Raw genomic sequence first — 16433 nt, forward strand, 5'->3', positions numbered from 1 at the left:
CTTTACCTCTGGTAGACCATTTTTTCTCTTCCTGTGAGAGGATGATGGTGATTTAAGGAGACTAAGAGGCAGTTGCTGTTCTCTGACCTCCCCACTGAGAGGCCATTGCATTATCTGACTTTCCTCTTCCTTCTGCCTCCATTTAATTTTCCCAGTCCATAAGCAACACCTGTGTCAGTAAAGGCTGCTTTGCAACTCCTTCAGATGTTCACAGCTGTGGAGGCTCTTGGAGAATGACCTGACCCTTACAATGTACTTAAGCATGGTCCTTAACAGCTTACAATGTGAGAAGGAAAGGGAAAGGAATGAAGGAGGGAAGAAACCCATATGTAGAAGAAAATTTAATGTAAAATAATTTCTAGAGACAATAAGTCTAATAAGTTATTAGCCATTAGAGGAAATAAGGATAAGTTTAGTATAGATGGTGGTGGTTGAACTGAGCTTAGATGGAAGCCAGGGAATCTTAATGAAGCAGTGATGAGACAAGGATGCATTACTAGCTAGAGGAACAAAGAAAAGAAATGAGATGGAAATTTTTTTTTTTTTTTTTTTTTTTTTTTTGCAAAAAACAGGAAGTAGGCCATTTGGCTGGAATGTAGAGGATCTAGGTAATTAGCCATAAGCCTCCAAAGGCAAACTAGAATAAGATAACATCTAGCATTTAATACTGTACTTTAAGGCTTGCAAAGCATTTTATAAACATTATCTCATTTTTATCTTCACAACAATCTGGGAAATGGATGCTATTATTATTCCTAGTTTACAGGTGAGGAAACTAAAGCAGACAGAGATAAAATGATTAGTCCAAAATCACACAGTTTGTAAGTGTCTGAGGCAAGATTGGACCTCTCGTCTTCCTAAGTCCCCTATGAAGAGCTTAAAAATAACTTTTTTAAAAAATCTAAAATAAAATTTTCATTTTATGCTAGAGGCAAGAGGAAGCCCCTAGAAGTTGTGGAATCAGGGAAGTGCCAGGGTCAAACATGTTCTTTAGGAATATCAATTTAGTTAGGGAGGCAGGAAGACTAGGAGGCCATTGCAATAATCAGGATAAGATGTATTGATGACTTGTATTAGGGTGGTGGATGAAGAAGATACATACGAAATATATGATGGAAGTAAATAGAACTGAAGAGACTTGGCAACTTATTGGATATGAGGGGGTAAAAGAATAGAGAAAATAATTCTAGATAGAATGACAGAAAGCAATGAGGTCAATCAAGTCAGGAAGCTGGGGAATCACCTAGGATGAATTCATTCCAAGTCAAGGGGCAAAGTTTTATTATGACACTTAGCAAGCAGACAGTCTACTTACAATTAACAAGGGGGAAAGTGGAACCTTTTATGAGAAAGGACCTAGAGTAAGAGGTGCTAACCATGCTAATTGTGAGCATGGTAAATCAACTGGTGGTCTATGGATAAAGTATCCTACATATACAAGATAGTCTTGGGAAGTTGGCTTCTATAGCTTAATCTCCATACTGTATAAGGTAAGAGTGGGCATCAGTACAGGATAGCTCTATCTGTATGAGATAATTCTGTCAATACAAGATAATTCTGTAGGGTCAGTTTAATCCTTACTGGGGCCCACTTAAGTACTGGATTGCTATTAGGGACATGTATGTTCTGTTTTGTTTTTCAAGGCAATTGGGGTTAAGAGACTTGCCCAAACTCACACAGCTAGGCAGTATTAAGTGTCTGAGGTTAAATTTTAACTGGGGTCCTCCAACTCCAGGGCTGGTGCTCTATCCACTGCCCCATCTAGCTGCCCCAGGGACATGAGTTCATTCATCCTATCAATATCCTGGATAGAAATAGGGATGTCAGAAATACGTAATGTTCAGATTAGCTTTCTGGAGGATCTCTGGATGGGCCTTGGTCTTAGTTGGAGAAGTGATGAAAGGAGGAGAGCCACCACGAAGATGTTTGAGTCTGGAGTCTCCTTTGTGTCAGTGTCTGAGTCTCTGAGATGGAGCTCGAGCACACAATCTCACCTCTCCAGTCCTCTCAGTCCTTAAAAGCCTCAGTATGATTACAACACTACAGCACACTTAACATGTGCCAACTGTAGAACCATTACATCATCATATCACACTAAATATATTCGAATTAGAGAACCATTATCTCATCAGTTACACTGAGTAAACACCTGCTGTAGATATCCTTGCTTCAAGTGGAACACAGGTGGTCTTGCCCTCCTTGACTTTTCAGGAAGTCCCCAAGGAAAATGGGGAGCCAAACCAAATATTGTCACCAGGTTTCCTATGGGCTAAAGGGTCTTATACCTTACCCAGAGTTCACCCACTATCTGCGGCCCTCTACAAAAAGAAGAGAGTTTTTTATTTACCTGATGTTGTTCAGTTATTTTCACTATGTCTGATTTTTTGGAACCCTGCTTGGGATTTTCTTGGCAAAAATAATGAAGTAATTTGCTATTTCCTTCTCCAGCTCATTTTATAAGTGAGGAAACAGGTAAACAGGGTTAAGTGACCTGCCCAGGATCACTCGGCTACTAAATCAGAGGCCAGATTTGAACTCAGGAAAATGAATTTTCTCAAGTCCAAGCCCAGCACTGAATCCACTTAGCCAATCTAGCTGCCATGAGAGGAAAGGGAAGGGGGTAGAAATATGAGTTCTGTCTTAGACATGTTGAGTTTGAGGTCTCTATAGACAATTAAATTGAAAATATCTAGGAGTGATGTGGGACTAGAGTTATAGGGAGAGGATAGTGCTGAATATATAGATCAGAGAGTTATTTGTCTAGAGAAGACAGCTAAAGTCATAATTGCTGATGAAATCACTAGAAGAGTGAATGTAAAGTATGGTGAGTACTAATATCATGAAGGGCAATTCAGTTTCCTCATCTGCAAAATGATCTGGAGAAGGAAATAGCAAACCACTCCTGTATCTTTGCCAAAAAAAACCCAAATGAGGTTATGAGGAGTTGGACAGGAAAGAAATAACTGGACAAAACACTGATAACACTGAGAAATATGTGACCATAGTCATGTAGCAAGAAAAAGTAGCTCATCAGTTCCATTGATACTCTCAAGAAGTTAAAAGATTAAAAGGAAATCCTCCAATGCTTTAAAATAAGGAAAAGAATTACACAAAATGAGAAGACATGGAGGGGTTGTTATTCTAATGCTGTGAATGGAGTACTACACCAATAAGATCAGAGTGATTGAATGGAAATATCAATGGATTGCCACTTATTATATGACCTGGACAAAAAAATCATATAATTCCTCTAAATCTTAGTTCCCTTATTTTTAAAACAAGTGTTTCAAAACAGATGATCTCTAAAGTACCTTCCAACTCTGGATCCATGATCCCAATCCCTTTCCCTAAGTGTATTGGAATTATGGCAAAAAACAAAAAAAACTAAACTAAACCAAAACAAAACAAAACAATAGTGAAGAAGAACCTGTACATCAGCATTTGGAAAACTATCTTGTTCATCTTCTATCTCAAAGCCAAGCTGGATCAAACTTCATTTTCCCTCCAATTTTATTTCCTCTCTATAGACAAAAAGGAAGATAAATATATTAAGAGATTTGGTTTGTAGGAAAGTAATTTCTATTACCACAGGCTACAGACTGAAATAGTGCCAGAACAGAGAGGCAGTGACATCACAAAGAATGGGTCAACAATGGAGCTAAGTAAGCAGGAGAAGCAAAGCCCCTGGGAACTTAAAAGTATGAAGGGATTTTGGGTCATTCAATTCAAGTTATATACATATAGCAACTGAGATGGTATCCCATCAGAAATTGTTCCTTATCTTGAATCTGTCTATTTTGCTTTTTCATTGTAGAATTTTAAGCTCTTTGATTCCTGCTTTATTTTTTTGTCATTTTATCTTCCCAGTATATAACTCTTAGTAGGCACTTGCAAAATACATTTTGAATGAATGAATAAAAGATGAGAAGAGACTAGAATTAACTGTAGGTCCATTCCATTACATAAAATATCATGATAATAAATACAATAAAATATTATAATCATAATAAAAATATATAATTCATATAGTTCAAGAAAAATGTATACAGTAAAATCAAAATAATAAGATAGCATATCATGAGGGGATTTGAAATACATATATATATATATATATATATATATATATATATAGAGAGAGAGAGAGAGAGAGAGAGAGAGAGAGAGAAATAATCTAAGATTCAACCATCCAATCTTATCAATACTTTATTAAACATTTTCTGTTCTTATTCTTCTCACCATTATCTCCAGGACTGAAAAAGAATTGTGGAAGAAAATAGGAAAAAGGCAAAAGGATGAAGACCCAAGACTCAAGGAGCTGTCATCTCACTTAAGGTTTATCTCACTTTCATTTGTACTACCACTACAAAGAAGTGCAATACTAATCCAAACTTCTCACTCTGGCCAGCATTTCCCAATCCATGATTAACCGGGCAGGAGGAAATGGAAATGATCTAACTTCTCCCGGAAGGTAACAATTGGAAGGTGTGTAGTCATTGCCTACCAAGTCAGCAGGTTGAACCTTCCCAGAAATTCCATTCCCTCCCAGCCTCGGGGCCCCAAGCCCAGCGGAGGAACCCATCCCTGCAAGTCCTTTTTCTTTGGGTTTCCAGACAGGAGGTGGGAAGCGGGCGGAGAGTTGGGGGAGGACTAATAATTTCCTTCCCAAGATTCACTTCTTCCTACTCACTACAATTCCTTTTTCTCAGTTTCCTACTGGCCAAGGCTAATTATTTCTTGTCTTTGCTGTTATTTAAAAGGTGATTTATAATCATAGATCAGAGGAACACAGTAAGCACGCTGTCCAGGTTAAGAGAGCGCCTCCGTCTCGGGAACTAATTTCATGCCTTTCCTCTCAGGAATAGTTTTCTCCTGAAAACACGGGTTGTGCCAGTCTAGCAGGCGCTGCCCCTATGCCCAGGAGCTGGGAACAGGTGAAACAGCGCAGCCCCTCTTCCCAAGAGCCCAGCGGACTCCAAGGCGCGGGCTACAGTCACGTCACACCCACTGGGATCCGCGCTTCCCGGCGCTCCGCTACCTCCGCCCGTCCCGACCTGCGGGCGGGGGGCGGGAAGCGAGCTGCTCCGCCTCCGGGCCACCCTAGGCTAGGCAGCCCAGCCCGGCCCAGGCTCCAGACCGCTGCGGGCGGCGGTCGGGCCGGACCGCCCTAGGGCTAGGGTGACTGAGTGTGCCACAGGTGGGCTGGGCGCCTCGGTACGCCCCGCCCAGCTAGGAGAGGGGAAGGAGGCGAAGCTAGGAGCCTGGGAACCTCGAGGACCCGAGTGTATGGCAGGATAGGAGGAGCCAGGGCGCGGAGCAGGGGAGGAGCTGGCCACTGGAGGAGGAGGGGGGGGCGTAGGCGGATTTCCTGGGCCCGGCTTGGAGGGTTCACCATGGCGTTTGGGAAGAGCCACAAAGATCCCTTCGGGACTTCAGTGGGCCACCTGATAGGTAAGGTGGCAGAGGCGGGGTGAGCACCTCAGCGGAGTGCCCTGAGCCGGGATCCTGCGCAGTCCCCTGCCAGCGGAGGACTGAGTTCATGGCACCTGCACCTTTCCAACCCTTACCTTAGCTCCTGGACCTTACACCGTGGTGCCATTCCTTTCCCCAGAGCCCTCCACTTCCTCACAGCCTACGAACCCGTGGCTGGCTCGCGTGGCTTCCAGGATTTACTTGTCTCTTTCTTGGAGCCTTGGAAGAGAAGTGAGCCAGGTGAACCTGATTGCGGGAGAACTACTGCCTCGGGAGCATCTCCCTTTGACTTTTGGAGCCTGAAGGGTAGCTGGTGGGGAGGGGGCACGATCACTTCTAGCTGAGCTCCAAACACTCCTCACCTTTGCTCAATGGGGCCTTTCTTATTAAAAAAGGAAATTGGCATCGAAAAGCCTGACCTGTGGTTTTCCTGGGTAAACAAAGAGTGAAGATTAAACCAATTGCTGGGCCTGGGAGGGAGGGGTATGAAAGCCACTGGAGGCTTGGGAAGCCAGAGTGCAGAATTTATTCCTTTTCTTCCCCCGAGACTACCTAACCCTGAAGTACAATAGAATAAAAACCAGTACTCTAGTACTTTGGTGGAACTAGCTCAGTTCTAGCTCTTGATTTTTCTCTTTCAAGGCTCTGCTCCCTGGCGAGTGTTTTGTTCCAGACATTTCCTGATTTCTCCAGTTGTCAAGAGTACTTCCTTCATCATTGTGTAAATTATCTTGTAGATATCCCGTATTTAGTTATCTGTGAACTTTTTTTCAATTGTTATAATTGGGCAGCCACTTTAAAGCTTTTGTGTCTTTCCTGCCTAGAATATAGGAATAGGAACTGTACCTGCAAATTCAATGGTATGGGGAACTTCTGCATGAGAAAATTTCCTCTCGCCATACGCTTGTATTTTCTGTGCAGTTTATAGAATTAGTTGCCTCGGTCTCTAAGAGTTTAAGTGAATTGCCCATGATCTTAGGCCAGAATGGAGATCAGCTCTCTAGCTTCCACTTTGCTTATTGTGGGGACATAATAAAAGCTTCTTGATTAATTTGTTGACTCTAGAAAGATAGTGTGATTGTCTAAAAACTCAGTGTCTCCCCTCTGACAATCATGGTTGAGATGATATTTGGTACTTAACTGTATGGTGGAGCTGGAGGCAGAAGTTTGTGTCAAGTAGCATCAATAGTAGCTGGAGGAGCCTTATCCAGTCTTGGTTAAATGTTTTGTTGTTGTTCAGGTATGCCAGTTATGTTCACTCTTTGTGAACCCCATTTGGGGTTTTCTTGGCAAAGATATTGGAGTGTTTTGCCATTTGCTTTTCCAACTTATTTTTACAGATGAGGAAACTGAGGCAAGCAGTGTTAAGTGATTTGCGCTAGTAAGTGTCTGAGGCTGAATTTGAACTCGGGTCTTCTCGACTCTAAGGCAGATTCCATTGTGCCACTTAGCTGCCCTTAGCTGAATCACCCTTCCCTGAAATCAGATCTCTCCTACAATCCCTCCCTCATCAGTGCCAGTTAGGCCAATTTAATTCTGTGATTGAGACAAATGGACATCATGGGACTCCTTTGTCATCATCCATTCTCTCTTAATCCCTTCTACTTTCCCACTTCGAAGTCCTTCCTGTAGGAGGCCAGAATCTGATAGATTTATATGTATTTGCATTTTTAAAAGATCATTTTTAAATATCAAAGCAATAATTCCAGTGGTGAATTAATGGACAAATTTAGTTTCTGCAAAACCTAAATATGGGAGGATTTTCTTTTCAAGGCAACTCTGCTAAGACCTCTCAAACCTTCCCCCCACACCATATTCCTCCATTGTGTAGACTCTAGTATGCCTGGGTAAAAAATAAAATAATAAAAGCTATCCTCTGCTTTGTTTTCTTTACCTCTTTACCCTACCATGAGTTCAGATCATACACCTGGCCAAATGCTCAACTGAAAATTTTGGGGGGAAATTATAGCTCTGGGTTGTCCTTTATTATCCCCCCCAAGGTTTTCTACTGCCATGGGAGAAGCCAAGCTTTGTGGATTTAGAGTTAGTTAAAAATCTTCTTGTCTGAAGTTTCAAGAGAGAGAATGTGAAGGCGCCTTAGCCTTGCCATTCAAGTCACTCCATTTCTAAGCAAATTAGGAAGCATTTGGCACACTGGGGATTTCTCAGCCAGCCACTCTTTTCTTGATGTCTGTCAGTGGGACCTGAACTGCCTTACTAATAGGCCAGCTAGTGAGGAGTGCCAGAGAAAGGAATAGCAGCAATTGTACTTTGGTTCTTAATGCTGATAGATTTTAAATCAGTGCTTTCTGTATGCAACTTTGGCTCTTAGAATTGTCACTTCCCTAGGTGACCCTTCTGTGCCACTCTTCTGAAGGCATTTCCAATTCAAAACCTCCTCCTTCTAAGTATTCGCCCTTATCTCCCCAAATCACTACAAAAATAGAGATAGATAGATATGTATAAATGCAGGTATGTATGTATGTATTTGAGGGGAAACTAGGGGCAAGGGATAGCAGGAATTGCTAGTACTAGCTTTTAATGTGTGTGATCTTTAAGAACTAAGCTAGACTATTCTCTAAGACCTTATGTTTTTCCTGGCTTGTGATCCTGGGCAAGTCACTTAACCCCAATTGCGATAGCAAAAAAAAAAAAAAAAAAAAAAAAAAAAAAAAACTATGTTAGGAATGAGTTGCATATTTCCATTGCTGATGATAATTCACCATAATAATGAAAATTCTGGTTCAAATAATTTTGCACTTAAGTATCCCTAAATAGTAGTGGTTAATAATAATAAGCAACATTAGGAAGATTTTTTTTTTTTTTTTTTTTTTTTTTTTTAGTTTTACAAAGCACTTTTGACTTATTTGATTCTCACAACCACCTGTGAGTTAGGTGCTGTTATTGTATGCTTTTTACTGACTAGGAAACAGGTGATATGATTTTGAAGCTGAATTTCTGACTTCCAAGTTCAGCACTTTTCTACTTGGCAACCTAGTTGTATTTCTCAGTAAAATGTAAGCACCTGGAAGGCTGATTTTGTATAATATGTATATAATTAGCCATATTTGCATTTTTAAAAAGAATGCCCTCAAACTATAAAACAACGTCTTTTATGTAGTCAAATTACTGGGCAGATCAAATTTAAATGGAACCTCTATTCCACAAGTTAAACAAAAGCACCTGCCCTCAAGGCACTTATATTCTCTTGACACCACAAATAAAGGAAAAAGTAAGCAAAATGATTCAACACTATGGTATGTGTTTATATCCCTAGCAGTTAGCACTTTCCTATGTATACAGTGAGTATTTAATAAATGCTTTTGAATGAATAAGTCCTCATTGCTTACTTTTGTTGGTTTGAAGTTAATGAGACTTTCTCGTCAAGATTTCAGACTGCTTCAGTAAGATAAAAGATTATCTTCAAGAAATTCTTGCCAAGGGTAAAAAACAGTTGCCTTTTCTTTACAGAAAAGGCTACATTTGCAGGCGTTCAGACTGAAGATTGGGGCCAGTTCATGCACATCTGTGACATGATTATCACCAACAAAGATGGGTGAGTATATTGGGGTTGGGGTTTAAGAGGAGGATTGATTTTACCTTCTTAAAGAGGGGCATCTTGGAAGAAAGAACCCAGCTCATTTTTCTGGAAACAGCCTGCCTAATTTACTTGTTCAGAAGTTGTTGCATAGTGCCCTTTCTGTGCTTTAAAGAAATGCCAGTCATGGAACAACTTCTTTCCAAATGAGGATAATTGAAGAATCCATTACAGCTCCTCCTGTTCCCTCTACCTTCTCCTTTTCCTGCTGTTTGATAAAAGGTTGCAAAAATTGGCTGACTATTCATCCACCCAGATGTAATAGCATGTCCTCTTGAAGTCACACCTGAGCTAAGATTGATGATTCTGCAGAGTCTCTTTCATGCCCTACAACTCTATCTGCCACTGTTTCTAGTTAATACATATTATGGAGAACATTAAAAAAAAAAAAAAAAAAAAAAAAAAAAAAAAAAAACAACTCATTTGCCCTGAAGTAATAGATTTCCTGTTTCTTAATTCTTAAATCTGGTTATTTGGGTCATCTGACTAATTAAGTACAGGTATAGTCAAAAATAGATTTTTTTAATCCCTATGTCAAAAATATAGGACAAACTCATTTTTTCATGACATCAGCCCAGAATCTTTATATTATACTTTTGCTTGGTATGTTCCTCTTTTTAGTTTACATAAGCATAATCTCATAGCTGAATTACCCTGAATTAGATAATCTGAAAAGAATAATCTGAATTTTGTTTAAGAAATGGTGGGGAACTTTTAAGGACTTCAGGTTTCCCCCGGAAATTAAAATGGGTTGTGAAACATGGAATGTCACAGTATTCAACAAATCAGAACTCTCCAAATTAAACTATATCCTTCATTATCCAAAGACAATTCAAAAGTATATATGGTGGGTATAAATAAGTTGTGCCACATTATCATTGACAAATTGCTTTCTAACAGCAATTGGTCTAAAAGAGATTATCATAGAGATATATGGCCTAAAATGTAGATGGGCAGGCTGGTCATGTATTGAGAGTAAAACCTAATGGGAAATATGTATAGCTCACATCCTGAACTGGTACCTGAATCATATTAAGAGAGACCTAGAAGAAGAGCCCATCACATTGACCAGTTGTAGATGATATGAGAATATGTAGACAAGCATTGCATGGGATAGGAAGTCACAAATGGATTGTAATCTATGCCTGTTGTGTCAAACTTGAGTAGAAACAGGATACATAAGAATTCCTGCAGGCTGATGTTGACTTAGAACATCATATATTAACATTATGTTTTATTGTGGTTTTATTTATTAATTATTTCCCAAGTCCATTTTAATCTGTTTCTGCAGCACTTGGGTGAGCCTTGCTGCCAATATTTGATATCTCTGTTCTATGTTGCTACAGAGAACTCTCTGAGTTCACCAGAGTCTCATTAATCAGAACTAAGAGGAAAAACTAGTCTTTTATAGATTATGTTGATGAATAGAGTTTGATTACTTTCTGGTCTATAATTCAGATAAGTAGCTATCGAATGGAAGTCTTGACTACTATAATAAAACATTTTGTAGCAGATATCCATTTTTATATGCAGATGAAGAATACTAAAGTATTTGAAAATAGTTTGCTCTTCAGTAATTTAAATATTTGCCATATAATTAATTAATTTCTTGAGTTAAACCTTTCATAGATGAAACAAGCCTCTGAGAAATGTGAATAGGTGGTATAAACTTTAGCCCCTGAATTCTAATTGGTTAATTTTTTGTCTACAAAATAAGGTTCCCCACTTTTTCAAATATGTAGATTTCTTCTCTACATCAAAAAATTTTGTCAACACTTATATGATAGTAATTTTTTTGAGTGTTTTTGATTATGAAAATACCTGATGACAAAAATCCTCGCTGGGTTCTGTAACACTTTTTTCTTGGATATTATTTATCCCAATAGCATCTACATTTGAAAAAACAGTATTTGTATAGGGAATTATATGCATAAGTTACAGAATGCATACCTGTTTATTATACTGTGTTAATGCTGCATATTTTATTAGTACTAAATATTAGAAGTAGCTGTGGTATATAGGATAGACAACTGATACTGGAGCCAGGAAGACCTCTGTGTGTCCCATAGGTAGCTCACTTAACTTCTCAACCATCCCAGGCAGTTCTCTCCCAGTATAATCAAAGGAGTTGATCTGCATTGATAGAGGTTTTCTTACAGGGAATTCTCCATATCCTTGAAATTACCAGGTAGGTTTAAAAAAAAAAATAAAAATAAAATGCCAATGTTTGGTGCATGTAAGATTTGTAGATCCCTCTTGCAATAATAACTCCTTGGGGATTGCTTAAAACAGCAGTCATATAAACTGATCAAAGTCATTCCTGTGGCAACAAATAGTGGCCAAAAAACATTCATCAATGGAGGAGGTAACAAGCAAGCCTTAGTGATTTTTGAAGGGCATTTCATTGTAAACAAGAGCTTCTTAAACTTTTTCTCCTTTTACCTCTTTTTTGCCCAAGAGATTTTTATGTGCCTCTGTTAAGGGCCAGAACTGTGAAACAAGGATTCTTAAAAGGTGCTAAATCAGTGGAATTGATAAAGACAATGGTTATCTAGTTCAGCATGGTGCTTAATAGTTCTGTAAATCCACTATGATTGATTTAATTTTAAAACAAATAATGGTTTCCTAGTGATATAATAATTGTCTTATACTCAGTGTAGAGTATATAAACTGAGACAAACTCAGCCAAAGGATGAAGAGACAGATTCCATCTTCATCAGTCTTATAGTGACTGGCCTGTCCTGCATTTTCTCCACTGAAACCAAGTCCCCTCTGAAGGCCATGAGAAAGCTAGCTGAGCTAGGTGAAGGAGACAATTAAGACTTTTGGACTTTAACACGTGGCTATTCTTGTAGTGATTACCGAACTGAAAAGAAGGCTGCCCCAGAAACCTCTAGAAAAATAACAAAGAACATTACATGCCTCAAGCATATAGGTGTACAAATCAAACATTAATAGATCATACTTAAATAAAATACATCAACCAAAATACATACAAAATCATACAATAATCATAATTTTGTGACTCTCACATTTAGTTATGCACCTTATATGGAGTCATAACCCACAGTTTAAGAAGCTAAGTATATGCCACATAATGTGATATCATGGGGAATCAATTTAGACTTGGTAGTCAAGAGATTTGGACTTTCGTCACTCTTGAACTTAGTGGTATGATTTCATCTCTGATATTCCCATGGTTCTGTAGTTTTCCTTAATCAGCATTGAAAATTGACATATGATCCCCCTTGGGGTTCTCTATCTGAACACTTTTAGAAATCAAGTAAATAAATTGATTTGTTTACTGTTTCTCTATTGTCACAGGCCAAAAGAGGCAATAAAAGCTTTGAAGAAAAGGATTTCTAAGAACTGTAATCACAAGGAGATCCAGCTTACCTTATCAGTGAGTACTTTAATATAATCACTACTAAAATTTTAAATTCCTTTGCCTCCTGAAAGATTTCTTTAAAATTCTGCAGGAGTACACACACCTTCCTACATACATATGTATATATTTGTTTATCTACCTAACTACCTATCTATTTGTCTAACTTATTTGTCTGTTTATCTATCCATCCGGTAATTTTATAGTGTGGATAATCTAATAGAGAAACTACCTGGGACACAGAGAGTTTAGTTAAGTGACTTGCCCAAGATACCTAGTCAGTTTGTTCCAGGAGCAGAATTGGCTCACTAAGTTGTCTCTATACTATGTGAGAAGCAGACATTTATAATGTTATATGACATTGTGCTTAGATAACTAGTTTCAGAAATAAGTTGTCTCTTTTAACAACTACTGACAAATGTCAGGGGCAAGTCACTTATCCTTTTAATGTACCAGGTAATGTTCCTATGAGTATAAATTATAGAGCAATAGTCATTCTGCATTGGTAGAGGGAGTTTTCTCCCTGGGAATTATGTGTGTGTATATTTATGTGTTGTGTGTATACACATATGTATATTATACATATACACACATATTGTATGCATGAATACAACACATGTGTTTGCATGGTATGTATGTTTACATATTCTATATGCATATGTGTGTGTGTATATATATATATATATATATATATATATATATATATATATATATATATATATACACATACATATATATATTATTTAGAATGAGGTAATACTTAAATCAATATTTATGGGGAGGTAAACAGTTGAGTAAAATTAGCAATTGAGGAAGTTGTACTTGTCCTGCCTATTTCATAAAGTAGTAATTTACAGTTAGTATGGATTTTGGTTACAACAGAATTCTGATAATGTCCTAATTTATTAATAAAGAGTAAATGATTTCAGACCTGCATCATGGGCCTTAATCCACTCAAGCCAATTGTGTAGGTGTTACTGAAAACAGCCCCTCTCCTGCCCAAAATACATACACATACATATCCTGACCCTTAAAAAATACTTTTTATTATTTTTATACAGTGACATATAAATGAGTTTCATCTTTTACCTTAATTATATTTTAGAGTCCTATAATATTAATTGTTTTATTTACATCAAGACAATTCTATTATTGTTTCTAGCAACAATCAGCTTTAAATTAAGGGTTTTTTCCTTATTAGTTTCATTTTCTTTATTGTTTTTCCATGATTTGGGTATAGAAGCTTATTTGTCTTGTTCCTTTTTCCCCCTTCCATCCCTTTTCCATATGACTTTCAGTAACCTTGGTGAGGGCTCTTTTTACTTACCTGCTTTCAAACTCTGCCTTTCTTCCATCTGAATACAAACTCTATTGCTTTCCCTTTTCCCTGCACGCCTCCCTGTTTGTTCTAGTACCACATCAGTTATGCATGGTTACAGTACTAATCAGGCAGAATCACACCTCACCTCTGAGCTTTGGGAGTGTTTACCAAGAGAGCTGTTGAGTAGATGCTGGAATGTCTCAGGTTTCCAATTTCAGTCATTAAAAACCATTTACTATAGCTCTGTACATGCACAGCAACCTGATAGTAATACAAGGACAGCACTAAAGAGCCCTAATGAATCAATGAAATGTCTCTCCAAGTTGAATCTCAGAGATGTTTATATCTATTCTAATTCATTCCTTTCGTATACCTTTTTTTTTTTTTTCCTTATATTCCCATTCTGGTTTGATTACAACTAATGGTCATCCCAGGTAATTTAGTCTCTTATCTCTCCAAGCCGTGGTGACAACTCACTTGTTCCACCTTAGAAAGAATTACATAGTCTTAGCTCCGTGATAATACTTAGCAATAGTAGATTCTTACATGAGTAAAAGAGAAAAATCACAAAATCTTAGAGGTGGAGGAGAAACTTTGAAATTATCTAGTTTTCCCCCCCCACCCCCATCAAAGAAATTTAGGCTTAGAGTGGTAAATTAGCTTATCCAAGTTCACCCTAGTTAGTCTGGTCCAGCCAGGATTAGGATTTACAGTCCAGTGTCCCATGCAATGCAGCAGGGACTGTATCTCCAGCCTGATTATTGCCCCAGAAATGTGTGCTCAAATAATTACTTTGTAATTTCAGTATTTATTTAAACCAAACATAATTTTGAAAGGAATTAATAATAATTATTAATAATAAGATCATATAAAAATGTTTCAAGTTTTAAGGCTCTTATATTTTCTTTTAATTTGATTTTTCTGTTTGAATAGGTGAGTGGGTAATAGCTTGTCTTGGGATCTCCCTGATGTTAATTGCATACAATAATACACTGTTTAAGTCATAGTATTCTAGAAAGCAGCCTCTCTGGGTTCTAAGAAGCTGAGCTAAATATTAATCGTACTTAAAATAATTAATAGTGATGGAAATATGTCAGATGATAATATCATTATAAGCAATTACATGGAGAGGAAAGAGGATGCTTTCTGTCATTAAGTATTTGGCACCTCCTGTTACTTATAATGGTAGCATATGCCATGAGATATTGGAAAATATATAAGGCATAGTCTCTGCTCTAAGGAAGCTGCAGACAACTTAAAAAAGATAATACAAAAGAAAAAATACAAAGTCATGATCACTGTGATTCATAAGTTCCCTAGCACCATTACAGCCCAATGGTGCCTGCTCATTTTGTGCAACCTTTGTTCATGTGCTTCCCAAAGCTACTATGCAAGAAAGTGCAGTAAGTATTAAATTGTGAAATATGCACTAAATTCTAATAGAGTACAGAGAAAATCAGTGAGGCCGGGGGTAAAGGTTACACATTATCTCTCTATATTATCACCAGTATTCAAATGTTTGAAAATGAACATATTTTTCATTTTTGTGAGTGTGAAAAAAGGTTAAATTGCAAAGAATTTTATTTTTGTTTTAAATCTGAGCCATTAGTTTGAAAGTTCCAAGTGTGGAAACTCTCTTCACAACATAGGCACTCAATACTTGGGCAATTTATCTACAACTTAAAAAATTTTAGAGTCATCACTACTCAGTTCCTAGGGCAATGAAAAATGAAGTGGTATACTCATGGTCACATAGGTCACTGATGATAGAGGCAGAGTTTCAAGTCTGGTCTGACTTCCAGGCTATTATCCTACCCACTTCTCAAGCTACAGTTAGAAAAAATGGGCAGAAGAGAAGGAAAGAAAAAAAAAAAAAAAGAAAAAAGAAAAACCATGATATCAGTGTTGATTTAGATTTTATTACCCATGATAAACTAAGAATATATGGAAAGCAAGTTGCTTTTTCTTAGATGTTAACTAATTGGAATTTCATATAAAAGTTCTGTTGCCTATTTGATGTCACACGAAGGTTATTACAAATTATTCCAGAGTCTCAGAGCTTGAAGAAATAATTAAGGACCAGTTCACGAGCTCCTTCATGTAAACAACCCTTTTTGTCTTTAGAGGATCTGAGAAAAAAGTGCTTAATTTTCAGAATATAATTTCATAGAAGCCATTTATTAGAAGAAACATGAGAGAACTTAGTTAATTCCTTTAGCTGTTAGTACTCTCTCCAACCTTAAATTATCCCATATGTACTGTTTACATATTGTTTCTTCAAAGTAGATTGTAAGCTCTTTGAGAGCAAGGACGATTTTTCTCTTTTTTGTCTTTATATTCCCCAGGGCTTTGCACATAGGTAGATAAGAAAATAAACAGTGGTTGAACTGGATTCAATCTAGATTGAAATCCCAGTTATAGGTTCCCTAAGTAAATTTTGATTTACTTTACCTTCTGTTGGGCATCTGTTTGGGACCTCTTAAGGCAGTTAGTCAGTCAAAAAGCATATAATCAGTGCTGCTAAGGGTTAATTAACCACTGTGCTAATGGGAGATACAAAGAAAGGCAAAAGATAGTTCCTGTCTTAAAGGAGCTCACGGTTTAATAAGGACAGCAACATGCAAACAACTATATACAATGTCTGTATCTATATCCATAAT

General features: G+C 37.7%; 1 protein-coding gene across 5 annotated transcripts in view; it reads left to right on the plus strand.

The window, feature by feature from the left end:
* Positions 1-3685: 3685 nt before the first annotated feature.
* Positions 3686-16433, plus strand: part of TOM1L1 (target of myb1 like 1 membrane trafficking protein) — a 56358-nt gene continuing 43610 nt past the window's right edge. For 2 of the 5 annotated variants that reach the window (XM_074261830.1, XM_074261831.1), the window contains exons 1-3: positions 5049-5448; positions 8941-9025; positions 12392-12470. In XM_074261830.1, coding sequence (XP_074117931.1) covers positions 5391-5448; positions 8941-9025; positions 12392-12470 — 222 coding nt within the window. In that variant the 5' untranslated portion in view covers positions 5049-5390. Of the gene's footprint in view, positions 3945-4248; positions 4333-5048; positions 5449-5517; positions 5710-8940; positions 9026-12391; positions 12471-16433 lie in introns of those variants that run through there. The other 3 variants (XM_074261835.1, XM_074261832.1, XM_074261834.1) reach the window with 3 other exon arrangements.

The sequence above is a fragment of the Sminthopsis crassicaudata genome, chromosome 4, assembly GCF_048593235.1.
Source record: "Sminthopsis crassicaudata isolate SCR6 chromosome 4, ASM4859323v1, whole genome shotgun sequence".
In the NCBI taxonomy this organism is placed as follows: domain Eukaryota; kingdom Metazoa; phylum Chordata; class Mammalia; order Dasyuromorphia; family Dasyuridae; genus Sminthopsis; species Sminthopsis crassicaudata.